At 38.1% G+C, this 20,527-nt stretch overlaps 2 protein-coding genes across 6 annotated transcripts in view; one reads left to right on the top strand and one right to left on the bottom strand.

The window, feature by feature from the left end:
* The window catches only part of apmap (adipocyte plasma membrane associated protein), a 98,047-nt gene that overhangs the window by 25,195 nt on the left and 52,325 nt on the right, over window positions 1-20,527 (bottom strand). The gene's annotated exons all lie outside the window — the stretch shown is intronic.
* Window positions 4,005-20,527, top strand: part of LOC102684480 (synapse differentiation-inducing gene protein 1) — a 54,488-nt gene continuing 37,965 nt past the window's right edge. Inside the window, exons 1-3 of one of the 2 annotated variants that reach the window (XM_006638685.3) lie at window positions 4,005-4,438; window positions 11,092-11,640; window positions 19,961-20,098. In XM_006638685.3, coding sequence (XP_006638748.2) covers window positions 11,134-11,640; window positions 19,961-20,098 — 645 coding nt within the window. In that variant the 5' untranslated portion in view covers window positions 4,005-4,438; window positions 11,092-11,133. The remainder of the gene's footprint in view (window positions 4,439-11,091; window positions 11,641-19,960; window positions 20,099-20,527) is intronic. The other variant, XM_015362807.2, reaches the window with a different exon arrangement.

Below are 20,527 nucleotides of genomic sequence, written 5' to 3'. Positions count from 1 at the left end.
CAGTTTCTAACTTGGCAAGATATTACATTTAAAGATAGTCTGACAATGACAGGTCATGATCTGGGAAACCACTCCAAGATCATCGCCACATCACTTAAATTGTGATAGTCGGAGTCCCAGATATGTCAAACGGGAAGTTCAGCTTTAATGATCAGGGAAAGAGTGTCAAAGCACAACAGAGCTCCACTTGAAGTGACTGAGTGTTATGCTACTGTAGCTGTCTGCTGCTACATCGATCAAGTGCTGGCACCTCACTTTCAGGCTCATCCTGACGTGACAACAGTACAGAAGGACAATGCGTGTCCTCGTGCTGCCCATGTCAATGTGGGTTTTTTGTGAGAGGAGAATGTGACACGTGTGCTTTGGATGCGCTATTCACCAAAGCTGAGCACCACTGAATGTTTATGGGATGAGCTGGGATAACATGTGGCATCTAAGGGTCACACGCTCGTAAACAGGCACTATGTAAGGAATGAAACAGAATACCATTAGACAGCATCTGCAGCCTGGTGCAAAGCATTTATTGCAGATGGACAGCTTGCATTTCTTTCAGCGTTGGTCACGCACTGTACTACACACAGTAGTCACAATACAACACACAACACAGGCAGCCCCCATGTTGGTCAGCTCTTTTGTTAATCATCTTAAGAAATTTACTGATGCCAAATTTTATTTGAAAAACATGTCGGTGCACCAGACATTTATTTGCAAATAAATAAAAAAAATGTTTACATTGTAATAACTTTGTGAACCTGATGCAACAACACATTTCGATTTTGATGCTTGATACAGTATATAAATCTGCGCTCAATGAGAAAAAGGGGTGTGACGTCAGAAAGTTAAGGAAATCACTTCTGAGAATTCCTTTCTTCGATTGCCTGTTCATAATGATCCAAGGGGAAAAGTGCATGTGAACCTACTCAGTGTTCAGACGTAGGCTGTCATATAGCGAAAGGAGTAACACCCTGACTGGGATGATCGGGTGGAAACAGCCCAACAGAGAAACGGTGAAGGTTTGTCACAGACTGCTGGAAAATGAAGGGCATGCACTAGATGGCAGTGTTGTTGTGTCTGAAGCATGTTCTATGTAACACAGATCTTTCCCAGGCTTTTGGGATAATTGACATAAACATCTCGACGTCTCCCAGCCATGCAGGCTACAAAATGAATTCCACACTTTGTTGGGGATATACTGTTCTGTAAACTAACATACTGCATACTGTACCTTCACTAATGTCATAATAAAAAATCTGAAGAGGTGTCCTGAAAGTGTCTTAATTTTTATTCCATTCTTGTCTCTTTTTGCTTCTTGCAAAAATAAAATTTCATGGCAACCCTTCACTGAAAATGTATTCACATTGTTTCAAACCAACAAATGATGTTAATGGTGAGGAACACCCAGCGATAAGCCAATTAGATAGGAGGGGTATAGTACTGTATATGGATTAACTACAACAAGAGTTTGTGTAGGTTATTCTTGTGTTGTTCGAGCCAGATTGTTGTGAGACAAGTTTTTGAGGATTCTAATGAACTATGCCCACATAATCAAATCACAGCCCCAGCTAAAATAAAAAAGTCACCTTTCATTCAGCAAAAAGAAATATTTTCTTTTTCAAATGTCTTCTTAAAGGAAAATTTAAGAGCTGAAACTTTTTTTGGTCATTGTATTAAGAAACTGTCAAACTCTATAATACTGTTCTCTCATTCTAGATCTCTAGATTATTATTCATTAATTCTAATATCATTCTATAATGCCCTACAGCCCATACATATAAGGACAGCCCTCTCCTCTGCAGGATAAACCACCAGCTCTGCTCTATACTTCAGAGCTACAGTATGTTTGTTTATAATACACAGTTACAAGCTGAAGATTCTTTAAGCCGGGGGGTTCCCAGTCCTGGATCTGGGGACCCCCACACCTGTTGGTTTTCACTGGAGCTGAGCTCTTGACTTAAATTAATCCTAAACTGAACCAACAATATGCTTGGTTGGAACCTATACAAAGGTTGGAGATTTTAAGTTAGTTAAGATATGTAAGTTAAAAGGCAAACTCTTACATACTGAAAACTGAAACAGGTTTGAATTAAACCTATTATTTAGTAAATTAAGGGTTTAATTATTTATTAAGCGTTCAGATGGAACAAAATGGCACAGGTGTTGGGGCCCAAGCACCAAGATTGGAAACCCTGCAGTGTGTCCTTTGCTTGACAGATGGGAATGTACTGTACTTGTTTGCATATTAATTTCTTAAAACACTGGGGCTCATTCTCTGCGAATGTGAGAGCAAACTTTAATCTTTGTGATTTACTCCAGCTATCTAGTAATTCCTATCTGTATGACATACTATATAAGAGATGGAGTCACAATATTCATAGGATTGGACACTTAGATACTGTAGCTCGAACCACAGGTACTGGAGCTGTTAACTCTGCTCTTGTGGGGTTTCCTCCCACAGTCCAAAAACATACTGGTGGGCTAATTGGCTTCTGGGACAATTGGCCCCGGTGTGCGTGTCTGTGTTTGCGTCTGCCTGCCCTGGAATGGACTGGTGTCCTGTCCAGGAGGTATCCTGCCTACCTGTTGCTTGCTGAAATAGACTCCTGCTCCCCATGTGACCTCAACTTGGAAGAAGCAGTTCAAAAATGGATGGACGGATGGATGGCTACCATCTACTCGGAGTTCAGCAAATGTTCATCAGGTTCCCACCATCTGTATTAAAGGAAAGCCTTCCAATTATCATCCTCAGCCAAGGCTGCACTGTAGGACATGCCCTGCAATATTCTGGACATGGACGTTCAATGTTCATGATTAGAGGATTTATGCGCAGGTTCTAGTTGTCTTTAATTATTATTGTCCTACTCCTCTTTTTGATGGACTGCTTCATGTTTTCCTCCAATTGGCAGTTCAGCCGGACTTTCGTTGAATCTCAGCTGACTGTTGGCATTTGCTGCCCAGTTGTAAAAAATGACTGATTTGTCAACATACAGTATGACCTTGCAGGGAGAGGTCTCTGTTATTTTCACATGGTGGACTGGTCATTGGTCACACACTCTTAGTGGTCACTTCATGACACCCTGGTCACATATCAGATGCGTGTGTATCCTTGTTGAGCATTTGTAAGCCCTAATGACGTGATTCATTCAAGTGGTGCCACACCTGGGCACTGGCTTCAGGCTGGGCAGCTTGTGAGTTACTGTATCTGAAAGCTTGTGAATGACAGCTGAAACTCTTTAATGGGAATAACCAACCTCTGCTGCTACAGTAACTCATCTAACCAGTAACAACGGTCTATCATTATTCAGCTCTTAGCACAGGAGACTGCGTTGTCTGTGGTGACACTAACAGAGTGTGAAAGCATTGCAAGGCTCATGTCCCTACTTGAGCTTTGTTGCTGGGTAGAGTATGCTGTGTGGTTCAGTGGGTTTTCTACACAATGCGCATACCATTTCTGCTAGATTCAGGAGGTCCTCCACTTTCTTTGAGCAAGATCTTGACATTGATGTTTTCAGGTAAGTGACCTCACCGTAGCAGCTCTTTTAGACAATAAGAGAGAAGGAAAACCATTTTTGTAGTATACAGCTGTGGATTGCTTCCAAGTGAGTTGTGAACCATTCCTCTGTTGTTGTCATCGGTTTACTGTAAATGTTGTTACATGAACTGATCACTGTTCCTTACCCTGCTAAAAGATGTTCTCTATAAAAAAGATTGTTTAAATATCACTTACCTGTACATTGCACATCGATTTAAAATCGCTCAAACTTTTGTTTTGAGTTGGGACTTTCCTGTGTTGATTTAATCATACGATAATTAAGCCATGATTTAAGACGTGCAAAACATTTACATCGTGGCAACTGTGATAAAAGACAAAAGGTAAAAAGACAGCGACATAAAATGTCACTGAAAACTTGCTAGAACTGTAAATCAAAAGCCAGGTACCGGATTGTCGTAGTGCTTCGTAACGTGTGCACTTTAGGACCGAGAGGAAATCCGACCGACCACAGCTATTCGGTGAACCACTATGTAGAGGACCACACAATACGACTACATTGCTGTATCCTTACCTCAGCTCTCCACGGTCACTCCATCTCTTTTATAAAGGCGAGTTGAACACCGAATTCGAAACAATCGATCGTAGCGGAAGAGAGAGAAGGATAACCATCTTAATTTTGCCAAGATTAAACTATTTGAAGAAGTTCTCTAATTCTGTTTACAATTTCGAATTTGAGCATTACCGTTGATTTCATCCCGAACGTGCTCAGAAAGCACATCTGCAAGGCAATGTAGTTGATGTTTGGGACTTTGCCGTAACTCCTAGAGGCGACTCACGGTGTGCAGCTTGGAATGTGGAAATTGCAGAACAGGCTGCGGCTCCAGAGAGCGTTTCTCCCATGTTTGGCACCGGGAATCCTGAACGCATAAAGCTCTTTCACCTTGGAAGGTAAGTAGAGACGCTTTAATAGTCTGATCACGGATTCTGTACAGCAACTGTTCGACACAATGCGCCACACATCATCAGTGAGGCATCGGTATTCCATAACATTTGATACAACATAAACTGGTCATCTTGTAAAGACATTTGTGTCGGAGGTTGCAGACAAAAAAAAACTATGGATGTGTTCAGTTTGTATTACAGTACAGTACCTATTTGTGCCTGTTTGGTACCAAATGGTAGACCTCAACGACGATGAAAGTTGATGTGCCTTTGAAAATGCGAGGTGTTTCTGTCAAAATGTGCTCATTAGATATTTGAAAAATGTATAACTCGAATGTGTATAGGTGTTAAGGGCTCACGACCACAAACAGGCATGGACATTGCTACGTAAAATTACTGGGCTTTGTGCGTCTTTACTGTTCTGTCCAATTGTGATTTAGAACACGGAAAGACTCATAATTGTGAGGTTCTCTTTACATTAAGCACCCTGTCTTTCAACTCACGATCTATTTGGTTTACAGGATCTGAAAGTGATATATTGTAAACTTAAGATAAACATGTGCTTATACTGTATCGCCTGGTCAAATTGAATCAGCGGTGAAACGCTGTGTGAAAGTGCTGTGGACAGCTCCTGAATGCTAGTTCACATCAGCCACTTAGATTTGGTGAACGTTTTAAACAGCGGGTTGCAGTAATTCAGATATTTTTACGGTAGGTCTTACTGGTAGGTCGTACTGGTGGCCGGAAAAAAGCTAAGCATTATCAGTCTTCACTAGCACAATAGTATTTCCATGTGTACAGTATGTAATGTGTTGTATATGCTGTAGGTTTCCGTATGAAATCGACATTTCGATCAAGTCAAAGTCGACACTGTCCTTATTTTGGGCTTTGCTTCAATTTAGAATAATGCGGCTTCAAGAATAAATTAAACTTAAAATAGATTTTTCAAATTTAGATAAAATGTCTACCTGGTATTGTTAAACGGCCTGTCACTTTGGAATTTTGATCGTGTTTTTAGACGTTTTTACTTAATCTGTAAAAAAAAAAACACTTTTAACCACTTAACAACATTGCCATATCTAGAGAATTTCCGTCTGAAATTTCCTCCCCCTTAAACATTTGTTATGTCTCTGCAGCAGAACATAGCAGGAGCCTGGTTCAGGTCTTAAATTGAAGCTAATCGAAAAATAATACTGTACGTATGAAACGTCAATTCTGTTTGCCTTGTCCACTGTTCTACATGTGTGTAGGCTTTTATGGAGAACACACTAAAGCTGGTGGATATTACTCTGTGGGAAAACTGGAGCAGAATATGAGAGAGAAGTAGAAATGTCCGCATGCTGCCAGCAGCACAACAACATGGTCAGTCCGGACCTGATGGGAACACCGTGATGGTCTCTCTTTTACATCCTAGAATTGACATCGTAATATGAAACGTACTGTAACACTCTGCCCTGCTCTTGCAGTCCCATGTACTGTACAGTATTGCATTGCCTTTCACAGCTACTGTATGTGGTACCTCTGGTACTGTCCAGGTACAGTACGTTCCTTTTGGTACCACTTTAGTCAAACGACATCAGCATTGAGCCATTTTCAGTTCATACCAATGTTAATAGTGTCTAATACTTTACAAAGCAGACAAGACTACACATATTTTAATAGATTAATGTAGGTAATAAATAAATCTGTGCAAGCATTCACAATTAGGATTCCAAAACCACTTCCATTAAGATGTGCAAGATAAGAACGTGCCCCACAATACAGTATAGAAAAAACTTGCCAGGCAATGTTACAGTATGTAGGCTATTCAACCTTGTTTATGTTATTCACCACCGTCCTGTGTTTTTTGCCCATGAATCAATTTTTGCTGACATGACAACACTGTTTCCCTCCTTGTGGAAGCAAAGGTTCTCTCTGAATGCTCTCAGGCAGCTTATGTGGCTTCGTCAAAATAATAAAAATGCATACAAGCAGGTCTGATTTACTTTCCCAATTATTGTTTTATTTTGTTTTAATTATAGCAATAGGACAGAAATCCAATGTGCTGCTGCACTTGATATGTACTGTACTGTAACAGGCATTAAGGCTTGTCCACAGGTTTAGTGAAATGTACTTGTTCTATGCTATATTTAACATCTGTTAAAACAGGTCTAGGAGAAGATATTCTGACATCTCCGCACACCTGAGGAAATTCATCTCCTAAAATCTGACTAAGTACAAGGATTTGTGTATTGTTTCTTAGTAATGTCTGTGAAAGCCTGTAAGGTTTACTACACTAGCAGACAGCACAAGATATAAATGAGCAGCTAATCTACTTGTCACAGTTCTTTCATCTTAAAAATTCTCATGCATTTTTTGGTGCTTGTAATTTTTTTTTAAATTAGGCTTTACGTGACCGTCTCCATCTAAAAAATATCTGTATATACATTTGTGAAGCCAGATTTTGATTTTGATTTAATAGATGAAAAGATTCAGTAATATTCAATTTTTAAGAAAGATCAATTCTATTCATCTTTTAAAATATCTTACATAAAATGGGCAATTATGGTTTCAGTGCAAAAAAAAACAGTCATTTGAGAACTAATATGTTAATAATATTTATAGCAGCAACAACATTACCGTAGCTTGAAAGGATCAGGTTTGTTGTAGTAAGGAGCTTTTTCATTGTGCTCCTTTTAAGGATTTGTGGTGATCACATGTCGTAAATCCTGTGGGAAAGCAAATCTATTCTTCTACAGTGATTGCCCTTTGCATAATAAGACATTCAATAATGATGGACAATACTTTGAATACTAAATGTTGGAAATACTGTACAATAACCTGTCAGATTAAGCTATTTTCGTTTGAGATTGCTCTGTATCTGTGCATGTCATAGTCCTTAGAGTAGTACAAAGCCTTAGATAGAAGGTTACTTCAAGATCTCATTTAACTTACAATTGAATCTCAGTGCTCCAGCACAGATGTGTATGTTTAACACTGCGTACCATTGAGATCGGCTGTCCTTTTCCTTCATACACCTGATAATTCAGGCGTTCATTTCATATGCAGTCTGAGAGTTTAAAGGTAAAATCCTTATTTAGTTCTTTGGGACTGCACAATCCTTCTTCATTCAAAAAGGTTAACTAACCAATGCATTTTACTGCTGAATTTATGGTGTGATAAATTAAAACTGAACAATGGCAATTTTATGAGAGAATCTCACAAAGGGCAAATGTATAGGGTATGACAATTAACCCTAGAAAAGTCATAAGCCGCAGGTATTGAAGGACAGACAACATCTAAGAAAGATGCATGTTTTCTAAGTGTAAACGATTTTAACATTTGTCTTCTCCTTGATTTTCTGAGTCACCACCCTCTTTAATGCCACTTCTATATTTTAGGACTGATGTAGCAATATTGTACTGAAGGTTCTTGTTTCTATGTCTTTTCTAGTCCTCCGAGCCTATATAATCTCAGACTCTTCAACGTTGAGACTCAATGGAAGCCACTGCATTGATTGCAAATTTCCACTATATCCTTGGTTAGCTGTAGCTTTGCTAATAAGGCATTATTCTTTAAGCTCATTGTCATGAATGGCGTTTGAAAAACCTGTCTGTAGATTTCCTCAGTCGGGACATTTTATGTCTATATATATATATTCCTACAACTTTTTAGAGTGCCTCAGAGCAGTTGTACTCTAAATCCTTTGCCACAGTTCACCATCAGAGGGTATCCAGCTTATTTTCTTTGTCACACTACAAATCTTCCATTAGGGCCAGATATCCTTATTCTAGTTCCATGTATTCCAGACTGGATGTTCTCTTGCAAAGTTAAAATACTCCATTATTTCCAGACCTGAACATGATTATTTGCAGCACCTCTGGTGTGCAGTCCTTCCTTCAGTCCAGTATGAACTCTTTTCCTGGGCTTCTGTGTTCTTTGTTCAGTCTATTTAATAAACCCCTGCTGCTTTTCTTCCTTTGCATAGTTTACTTGTGTCTACCACTCCTCTTTTGATCTTTTGTTTCTCGTCTTTCTCTATAGTATTTGAGGGTGTTTCAGACTCCTGTGATGGATGTCTGTGCTTCTTTATCATGTCTTCTTCTGCATTAGTTCTCTCCTCAAACCCTATATAGCCACATGCATTGCTCAAAACCATTCAGACTCTCAAAAACACTCTGTAAACTTTCAATTTTAATGGTGCTCCTTTGCTGCCAATTATTTCTAATTGCTGTCGATTACTGTGTAATGGGTTGTAAGCTTCAAATTCATTATAAATTATTTTTTACTTTGTTGAGTGCACATTAATTTTAGAGCAGAGATGCATTTGTAAGGAGGACTACCGTTGACTTAAGGGCACACAGAAGTTTTGTAACTGTTTAATGAGGATCAAAGTTTAAAGAAATATCATAATAAATTGACATGAAATATGTTTGTATTTTATATTAAATGTCATTGATAAATATTTACTTTCTTCCAAAAATTAGTTGGTGTTTACAAAATTTAATAAATGCTGTGCCTACAGTATATACCATATTTGTATACAGTCATTTTACATACTGTATAAAGCATTTTTGTGATTTAAAACATGGATTACTTTCAAAGCAGTGATTATATATTACAGATATCTTTGTAAAGACAATTAATCAAATAAAACTTCAAATCTTTTAATTTAAATTAAATCTTTTAAACAGAAATTAAGTGTACAGAACAAATCAATATATGTGGTATATAAGTGTTTTGTTTCTTTTGAAAGGGATTAACTGTTGTTCCTAAATTACTATTGTCAGTAAAAACAATTTCCAAATCTGTTATATCATAGTTATAATTAGATAGATACAGTGTTTTTTAAATGGACCGTATCATTTGATTTGCTCTCTTCTATGAGGAAAACATTCATTTTCAGTGCTGTTTTGTGCATATTAGTTTCTGAATAGTCATCACAGTAGTTCACATTCAAACCTCCCTCAATACATGTATTAATCATGTTCTATATTCCCTTCATATTGACATGGCAGCCAGCTTCCAAGCACCATAGAATTCTGCATATGTGTTTTTAATGAAGACATGATTAAAAAAATGCATAAGAGTGGTGACCCACAAGAGGAGGCCATTCACTCCATCTGCTTCATTTGTTTGCTTCCAGACAGTTTATCTGAGGATGTTGTCCAGCCGTTTCTTGGTATCTTGATAAGTCTGGGTATCGGCTTCAGTGAGGTGGGTAGCGAGTTCTAGACTCCCACAGAAGCACCTCCTGTAGGTTTTAAATGCACTTTCATGTAGCTTCCACATGCGTCCTTTGGCTTGTGCTGAAGAATAGCATTGAGTGGATTCTGTTGATGCTTTCAGAATTTTGAATACTTCAATCAGATCCACTCATTTTCTTTGATTTTCAAGAATAAAATGGTTAAACTCTTTTAACCTATCACTGTTGCTGAGGCACTTCTTCACTTGACTGGCTGCTTTGTGTTTACAAGAAAACAGGCTCTCTCTGGACCCCTATATTGCTCTAAAATCTTTCCTACACTCTCCAAAACAAAAAAAAAAGAAAGCACTACTACTTTTTTCATTACCTTGCATCACAACAATGAAAGCAATGTGATTCACTTTAGATTGATTCATATTCTTGGTAAAACCAAGCAAATCCTGGAAGATAGCACTAGTAAAGCCTTCCCAAACGTTTGTTAGTAATAGAGTGAATAAAATGTACATCCATCTCTATCAGACAGATGGCAGAAAGTGACATTCAATATCTGGAATTAAAGTAGCTACATACCAGGGGGTAGTGTATTTGGACACTGACTAAAGGGGTTTTAAGTTTATATCATTTTCCCTCTGAGATTTGTTGCTGGGTATAGTTGACGAAATGGCCATTAGAGAAACAGCCTTCTCTGCATCTATAGTAATAGCCATTTATCAGCTCAGATTTACTGCTGAGCTTTGCAAGAATCCCTTTTTTGTATTCTAAACTTGTAACTAAGCTTATAGATAAAGCAATTGTACCCGGAATGGAATCAATGTGTGCGACATCTATTGCTCATGCAGGGGCTCATTTGCATAGTGTTCGTGCTTCTGGAAACAAAAGCATACTCGTCTTTTAACACAAAAGGCAAATGAATGGATGCAATACTGTCCTTGATGTTTTCAAGGGGGTTCAGAACTGCGTCAGTGACTCACTCTTAATTTACAGCATGCAGGATGATGCTAAGTGGATGTTTTATTTACCAACAAAGACCACTCAACTAGACAGAAATTCTAGCTTTCGATTGGTAGACGCTCATATTTCACCACCGTCCCATATCATGCTGTACCTTCTCAATATTCATTTGCATACCAAAATTGAATTGAATTCACTATATGCTTTTATTCTTGTAGTTGTGCTTATTTTAAAATAAAATCATCAAATGCTACAACAGAAAAAAGCTTTGCATGCTAGTACATGATGTGGTTTTGTTGCAATTAAAATACTGTGTTGTTTCACTCCTTCCTGCCTTCAAAAAAAGGAGCCAACATATGTTCTAAATTTCTTTTTTATATATTGTAACCCATTTTTTTCAAATAAATACCATATACGCTTGGAATGAGGCGGATTAACAGATAACATCATAAATATGATCAAATTTAATTGCCATTTTAATCTGCTATTCTAATCTAAGCACTTTTTCTTTGAACTATCACAGGAAAGCACAATCTTCCAGGCAGATGTGTTCCAGAAGAGATTTATGAAAAGCACCCCAGGGGAAACAATAATGGAGGGACAGGTAGAAGAAAAGAATGTTGCCTTTCACAAAAATGGCACAGAATCTACCAAGAAGAACGGCCTCATTAACACTCGAAACCTCATGGTGGAGACTAAGGATGGGCTGGTGTCTGTGTACTCAGCACCGCAGTACCAAGGACATGTGGTTGTCAACCTGCCACCACAGAACTCTGTGGAGAGCAACAAGAGCAGCCCCACTCCACAGCTCCTGAATCCCAGCACTCTCCCCCAGTCTGTGGATTCACATTATCGACCCAACATCATTCTGTACTCTGAGAACATGCTGAAATCCTGGAGTGAGAGCATGGGCACAGAGTGCTGTGAAACCACCTTCATCGAAGACCTGTCTCCCACCACAGACGGCCTAGTTTTCACAGAGGGCAAGTTTTTGGACCTCTCTGCCGAAGATGCTAAAATACAAACGCTGTCTTACGATATCGATGACGACGACGAGTTTCAGGAGCTGGAGGTAGGTGCCGTTTTTTTTCAGCAGTGCAGCTTATCAGACGTCATAAAGGGGATACAATGGAATGAGCAGTTCACTGTGATCATGTCTGAGACAGTATCTCTGAATAATCAGAATAATAAACCACCTGGTTTACTGTACTGGTAACTGTAGTATGCATTTAGTCTATATATGGAGTTCAAGACGAGTTTCATAGTTTAACTCAGGGATGAGTGAGTAGAAAAGTACTTGTTTGACTGGATACTGTAGGAATAATACCATAATGAGCATCAACAGAACCTCAATATATGTAATCTATGCAAGTACTGTATGCTCTTAGATAGGTGTTGTCCAAATTACCCTAATAGTCCCTGTCTATTAATTGGCTTCATCACTCTGTTCTCCTCCCCACTGAGAGCTGGTGTGGCACACTCTGGTTCTTGTTGCATCATCCAGGTAGTGGTGGAGGGGAGTCACCATTACCTGTAAAGCACTTTGAGCATAGTATCCAGAAAAGAGCTAAATAAGAGTAGGGATTGTTTATTGAATTGAATTTAAGCATCTCATGTCTATTCATTAACATGTTAGGGCATTAGCTCGTAATAAGATTATAATTTTCATGTCAATAGCATTGTGAATTTATTGCTGTTATACTGTAAGTAATACTTTTCTTTGATGTTCAATATTTTTTTAACTTTACATTTAAACTTTAATGTTGACTTAAAAAAAGACCAGTACTTGGATATAAAATCTATTGATGATGCCGGATAACAGCCATAAAAAGCATCAGAGTATAATAATTTCAAGATCTTTAGTGTACTAAACAGTATATTTAAGAAATAAAAATATTTGTTTTTAAGTTCCATGCAGCTACATACCTGTAATTACTCAAATTATTATTTTGAAACAATTTCTGTTTGTAACTAGGCTCTTAGAAATATTTGTCAGACTCTAATTTCTCTTAACTGTGAAATACAATATTAGCCCAGCCAGACTTGTGAGTGCCCAATTTCACTTTAATTATCTGATGGTTTAGCATAAATTCCTACAGTACGTGTGCTATAATGATTTGCTGAATAGCATGTCACAGAGAACTTTTAAATCCAGTGAATGTAATGCTCAGTGGCTTTAAAGATGAACCTTCATAATGCTCTAGCAATTTTAGCACAATACAGGGTCTGCTTAGGCCTTTATATGTTTCTCCGGCACTACAATGACACTAATTTAACGTAAAAGAAGGCTTATAGGAAGAGCACTGGCTTGTAGCTGGATTTGGATAACAGTTTCTAGACTATCATGCCCATATTCCATATTTCAATTTTCTTTGCTCCGTAGACATCAATTATAAAGGCAAGATAAATTGTAAGGGAAACGTGTTCCAGAATACCAATGTTTGATGCCTTAGCATCTCACAGGGAAAGAGAGAAACTGCCTCAAAAATATCAGCCATTGCAAATAATTTTAGACAGACTACTATCTTGTCAAATAAATTAAAAAGAGGAAATAGAAACAGCTAATCTGATTACAATGAACTTATTTTTTGACCAATTAAAATGAATGTGTGTAAATTTCAAGTTCATTTAGCTTTTTGTCTGCTGTGATGTTGAAGGGTGAGCTGGTGTCAAATTAATTTTAATTTGGCCAACGTGCAATATTTTGCACACTGTTCACTGACATGACTTGAAACACAACTGATCAAAAATTAATGTTCCCGGAACTCTGCACACTAGTTATCATTAAAACAGGGGTCTTCAGTCTCCCACAGAGCTCTAACCCAGTTATCCTTATACAGTATTCAACTTAATTAAAGATCAGGAACACATACTGTATTTAAGCAATCAATCAATTATGCAAGTAATGTTTCTATGGAGGAAGCACTGGTTCTTGAGTGCTGAGGAATATTCATATATTTGTTCCAAATTCTCTCTCTAAATAATGTAATTGAACACACCACCTGTTGTATTGATCATACTTAATTGTTTCAGGATTTTAATAAATAAATTAAAAGCCATCTGTAATCCTGCTGCACTGCATTTTAAAGTGATTCTTATCACTCCCTGGTCCATTTGGATATAAAGCATAATAGATAGCTTATAAGCTAGAATTTAGCAATAAGAAGACTACATTTATTATGTACACTTACTGTATTACTACATTGTAATGCAGTTACAGTATGATGCTTTGTGGTTTCATTTTAACTTGTCATTAGCATATTCTTAATCATAAAACATTACAGATAGGTTATCACTTTGTAATTTATTTTATAATCTATTTGATGTCTAAAAATATTCATTAAAATTAACAAGCTTGATGGGTTACTACTGTACCTCTTTAGTTAATGGCAGAAGCCTGATTCTTTATCTGATCACTGTAATTAGAGGTATGTAAAACTTGCTTGTTTTGTTGGGAGTAATGTTGTTTACCAGAATGTCAATACAGCTCATTTTGTTCCACATTGTCTCTGCTGTCACATTCTAACACACCATGCACAGAATCTCCCCTCTACTATTTGCATATTCTCTCGGTTAAAGAGCCACTGATACACCAGAATCATTTCCTTTTCGGCTCCAAGTCTCAGCACTTATCCCAAAATGATCCACATTTCATTAATCGGATTGTCTGGGACCCTGTGGAATCACAGCCCGTTTTTCTCCTCTTTTGAACTCTGTGGCACTTCTGCACCTCTGTATAGTTGCTAATTCATGTTACTCCCCAAGACCAATTAAAACATACTGTACCTTCCCTTGGGGGAAGCAAATACTGTACCTGGACATGTTGACAAGACCTTTGCAAATGAAGTGATTTCACATTGCTAGTACCATGCAGAATACAAGAATCCAGTGCAATTGGACTGTCATGGGGTGGCATGGGGGCACATTGGTTAACATTTCTGCGTCACAGCACTTGGGTCCTGGGTTCGAGGTGCTATCTGAGTGGCGTTTGTATGTTCACCCCATGTTCGCTTGAGCTTCCTCCCATAGTTAAAATATACAGTACTGGTAGGTTTATTGGCTTCTGGGGAAATTGGCCCTGGTGTAAGTGTGTGTCCTGCTGTGGACTGGGATCCCATCTGGGCTGTTGCTAGCCGGGATAGACTCCAGCTCCACCGCAACCCTGAATTGGATGAGGTGGTCAGAAGTTGGAAGGATGAACTGTTATGAAGTGTCCTTCCCTCTGAAGGATCCCAGGGTGGTGGAGTGGTGAGGATAAAACAAGGGCCATTGAGGAATGCGATGCTCCATGATAAAGCACTTTCACAGATGTAGGTGTGAAAGAGTCCGTGTGACAGGATCACATTCTAAGAAACCAAAGTTCTGGGAAAGTGATGAAAGCAGAAGTAATCTTGTCTGCTGTCGATTGTGAGTTAACATCCTATGGTCTTTTTAAACTGCAGGACTGCGGTGAAGCCAGGCATTTCAATAATCCAAACTGCAGTGCAAGCCATTAAGAAATAAAGTAATGTGCAATTTTACGGCACATGTCTCCTTCAACATGTCCTTTTACGTCTTCTGCTGGAACCTTTTAGCTGGCTCAATACATTAAGGTTATTAAAACAATATCTCATTCCTTGTCTAATTTCACAATGTTCCCTTAGGATTTCAGCATTTGCTTCATTTTGTTTCCATTTTTTAATTAATGAGCTTCCATTATATCTGACTCACACTGTTCCTATAGCAATATGATTGCCGCCACTGGCTTCTTGCATCTCAGCTCAGTTTGCTGCACTAATTATTAATGGTGTTTCCATATTATTTAATGCAACAAATATTTTCTATCATAACCTTTTGTTCTAAATATAGCTAATGAATCTAAAACAGAAATGAACTTTAAAATCACTGAAGAGTTAAATGGTGAACTCATAGGGTTATGCCACAGACCATCCCATTCAAAATAAAAGCATTTAGAAGGATTACAAACAAGAACCCATTCGTCCTGTTTGGTAGTTAGCAGCTAATTGAGAAAAGGATTTTATCCAGACATTTCTATCAGCTTCAACAACATGGCAACCCTTTGTGTCAAGACCTGACTGCCGTTTTCAGTTTTAAATGCCCTTCCATGTAGATTCCACTCATCTCCTGCATGATGGCGGCCTGCCTCATTATGTTACTGACAAATGTAGGTTGCTTTTCAGAAATTAATTATATCTCCAAATAAACAAAAATCAAATAAGATGTGTGAGTGTGATATCAGTGGAGAACAACACCACTCTCTGATATGGCCAAAGCAGAATGTGCAGCTTTGAAAGTTTCAGACATTTTTACATTTTAGTCATCAAACACTGCACTCTAGAGTGCTATAAAGCAAACAAAGGACACGGGATATTAATACTAATAAGGTAATGGAATGCTTAATGTTAAATTTCAAAGCTTTATGATCTAGTGCTCAATATCCCTTCATGGTAATTTGCGGTCAGAGGAAGGAGTCAGAATGGATGTGGAATCAGTAGAGATGGTCACACTTCAAAAATGTATTGCTGGAGACAGAGACTAAGTTCATCCAAAAGTAAATTAATCAAAAGTCTGCATAATATAAGCCTTATTCATTAAATAACTTCGATCAAGGAAAAGAAAATTGCTTTCTGGAGCACGAAGGTAAGACAAGTTACTAGCTAGAGGACATTTTAACCCATTTGGTATTAGCTAAGTGATCCAAAGATCTCAACCCAGAAGAGTTTTTGGTGCTACAGTGTAGTTGGATAAGAAAAGTAAAAGATGCAAGACTCAAAAACATAACTTTTAGAGGATGAAATGCAAATTGTTAAATTCTGTATTTATTGAATATTTACACAGGTGGCCACTATTTAGAAATATACAAATATAACGTGCTCTTAAGAATAACACTGCTTACGTACTGAACTGTCTTAACACCTCTGATAAAGGAAAAAATGTCATGTTGTGGAAGCTGGTATGTCTTCCTTTGTTTGTATGAGACAGAAGTTAAAAAGAAAAAAGGTTTGGTGTACAGTGCACTACAGTACATTTACTGTGCAGGAGATGAGTGGAATCGACATGGAAGGGCATTTAAAACTGAAACAGGAGTCAGGTCTTCGCACAAAGGGTTGCCATGATGTTGAAGCCGATACCCTGGCACGTCTGAAGAAATGCCCATATAAAATCCTTGTCTCAGTTACAGTAGCTGCTAACTTCCACACTGCACAGGAGTGCTAAAAGAAAATAACTTGTCAGCTGCACTTCAATAAATAATAAACATTCTTCACTGACTGTTAGTATTAAAAGGCGGATCGTTGACCATTCAGTTATGATAGGATTTACACTCACTAACAGGAAAATTGTACTTAGAATACCTATCCACAAACAGGGAAATAAAACAGAGCCAATCTACACATCAACAACTGGCACGTCATTATGGACACTGAATATTATTTTGTGTATGTAACTCACTAAAAAATGTTTACTGTGTATTTCATTAAAATACAATGTACTGTAGTAGTTTAAGCTTTAGTTTAAGCAAATGACAAAATTGATGTGCCTACAGTATGGTGCAAACCAATTTCAAGGCTACCCATTATAGTATAGAAACAGGTTTTTGGTAAGATTGTACCTCCATTTGCCATGAAAAGCAATGTGATTTGTGCCCCCTCTTAAAATCAACTAGGTCTAGCAGACAGTGAGAAAAGGAGAAACTGAAGCTAAGGATACACATTGCAGAGGCTACGTTGGATGGTCTTAAGACAAACTAAGGCATTTTCATGGTAAGACTCCAAAGCAGGCTATTGAGGGAAAAAAGCACTACGCTAAAGATGCATGATTAGACCATTATACGATCTTGTCTTCTGCAGGCACATCAACAAGTAATTGCAATCTGGGACAGGCAGAAATATTTAAAGAGTACTCAGGAGATAAACTTGATTTTAAAGCAGGAACATGGCTGTCACTTGAAGAAGGGGCGTTAGAAGGCTTTCTACATGTGGTGAAATTTGTAGGACTTTGACCATTCACTACCCGTGCACTTCACATAAGAAGGAAATTAATTTCTGATGCAGAGCAGTTTGATTTAGCAGCTAAGCCACATAATTCTGCACACACTCTATTCATGTGCAGATTCATGTTAAATACTGCAGGTAGCACAATTACTCAGGTTATACTATATTTGAATATCAGTGCATTGTTTGTTTTATTGTTATAATATTTCCAGATTTGTGTTTAATCATTAACTGTTTTCTGCTTCAGGTCCTTTACATTGTCCGGATCTAGGATAAGGATAAAAGTTCAAGAGATACACGTTCCACACCTGTAACATTTTCTTGAAAAAAGAGTTTGATTTTCTTCAGTCCCTCTCTAACAACCTTTAAAAAAAAACACATCCAGCGCATTCAGGATCATTGCATTACCTCATTCACTAAAAGCTCTCATCTCTGTGCCAAATGTATTCTACATCCTCGGTGCCCTTCGGTGTGAATCTTCACCTTGTCATTTGCCTCTTCTGGCTGATTGATCCCAATGATATTGGGATTGGATGGATCAGGAGTCTGCCAAGGAATTAAGACCACTGGCAAGCCCCCCATAGTATTGGACTTGTGCCCATTGCAGAACTCGCACAAGATCTAGGCCAAAACAAAAGCTCCTTGCTGGCCTGCACCCACCTCCAGAGGCATACATGTGTGAGTGACTATGGTCTTTGACTTTTGCAGATCAAAGCTAGATTATAAGTATCAATTGTATCCAAAGAGCCTTCCATCATCAAATGACTCTATCCAGTAATCAAAATTTTAAATGTCAGTTTCATGTATTGAATATTAAATAACATGCTACTAAAAAGATTGTTTTTTAGTAAAAGCCCTTTAATTTTTTTTTTCTTCATCACTTAAAAAGCTTCTTACAAAATTTCTATGACGTGCATTTGAAACAAATGCCTTTTAAAGTTACTCTCAACCTGTTAGCTGTATGGCAAAAAATAATATACTGACAGCAGTAAAAATTATGTCACATTTCATTTGTGTTCCATAAACGAGTGAAGCCTGAATATGAGCAGAAGTTAAAACCAGAACTTCATGTGTAATGCCTTTGAATTGTATTTCAATGGCAGTACTGCAGATATAGAAATATAGAAATAAAATCTAATCTCCTAGTGAAATTACACAATCATACTTCAGAATGGAGAAAAAGCAGCAAACAGGTATTAGCTGTAGACACTGTCATCTCAATACTTGGACCATTGTACCTAAATCACTCAAAATAATATGATTTTATGCACAAGCAGTGGGAGTTAAAGACAATGATTGAAACTGTGAAGTGTTTTCTCGTATTCACTTTGTCTGTGCGTATGGCTTTTCTGACTAGCGAAAATCAGTGATTAAAAAACTGACGAGGCTCGATCAGGCTCTCCTGTCAGTAGTCTCCGATATCTCAAATGCGATGCTGAGTATGAAAATATAACTGTTTGGAAAAGAAATGAGCCAATATTTCATATGCTCCTTACTGTCAAACAATAAGAAATGATAAAATTAAGAAATGCTGCCATAATCTGTCCAAAGGCAATTATTGTTCTGTTTGCTGTAGAGAGCAGTACATGTGGGTTGTATTAAATTAGCTGCTCTTTTAGCAGTATGGTTGTGGAGCAGCTTCAGCTGCGGAGGATTGTGCGCTCAGTACAACAGAGTGAAACAATGCCTTCATTATTCTCACTTGTTTCAAGGTAAAAAGGCAGGTACTGTAGATGCATCAGGCTATGGTACAAAACCACCCTCTGCGATGACTGAAGTGGTTTGATGGCACGTACAGTTTTCCTTTTATAGTCTGTCCCAATAAATAATGACTGGGACTCATGTAGAGTGCAGCCATCTGTGCTAGCTTTAGGCCCCAGCAAACAATCATGACTTCTTATACAACATGTCAGCTTCGCTCTCAGAAGTAACTTTCAGGGTTTTTTTCCCCAACAGTGACACAGGCCTAATTCAGCGTTTTGCTTAGAAAGACTGTCTTATTTTTCTAACGCTTTGAGAAAATAACAGGCAGATTTGATTTGTAACCTATTTCTGGAATGAGAGAATAAGCCTCTGGTAGACAGTCTTGGTTTGGCTTTGAGTTCAGATGTGGTAGTGTACCTTTAAATCAGGAAAATTGATGCACCCCATGCACTGTTAATCTTCAACAGATGAGCCCTCATCAGCAAGTCAATATTTACCCTGAACTTTCCTGCACTTTACTTAGGTTTGAACCTGCCATGGCTTCATTGAAAAATGATTTTCAAGAGAGACGGGTGCACTACAAAAATTAGATTACTTCATTCTGATTTGTTGTGTAGTTGTTTTTGTTGGTACTGAAGATGAAGCTCAGTCTCTTGCTTTCTTTAATAGTGTCCACGTCTTTCATCTGTTTTGCAGAGTGATTATTCTAGTGACACAGAAAGCGAGGACAATTTTCTCATGATGCCTCCAAGGGATCATCTGGGCCTGAGCGTCTTCTCCATGCTTTGCTGTTTCTGGCCCCTTGGAATAGCAGCATTTTATTTATCGCATGAGGTAAGATTCTTCACATCAGTCTGAAGGTAAGGGATCACTCTTGAATCTTTTCACAAGATGTGAGACCTGCCTTCTGTCCATTTGGTTCACCATTTTCTTGTGACCCGATTCCGTAATGTTTTTCTTTATCCAACGTCCACTACCAGTGAACTGTTAAGGCTATTTGAGTTGACACATTAGCCAGGTCTGATGTTTGAGCATTATAACCTTAAAGAGGTTACAAACAGCACCAAGGGCAGGGTTGGAATGAATCAGCTAGTGGCTTTGTGGCTTCACATGCTCCTACAGGCATGTGCACATGCAGTGTGTTTCTCTATAGGGTTTGCAAGGCATCAAAAGATGAATGACTCCAGTGAGTGGGCTGGAATACCTACAGTTTGTGATTTTCTCAGTCACCCTGTGTAGGTATCGGGGTCATCATTGTGAGCG

Source organism: Lepisosteus oculatus, chromosome 17 (genome assembly GCF_040954835.1).
Source record: "Lepisosteus oculatus isolate fLepOcu1 chromosome 17, fLepOcu1.hap2, whole genome shotgun sequence".
In the NCBI taxonomy this organism is placed as follows: domain Eukaryota; kingdom Metazoa; phylum Chordata; class Actinopteri; order Semionotiformes; family Lepisosteidae; genus Lepisosteus; species Lepisosteus oculatus.
This window is presented reverse-complemented; position numbering and strand designations above follow the sequence as displayed.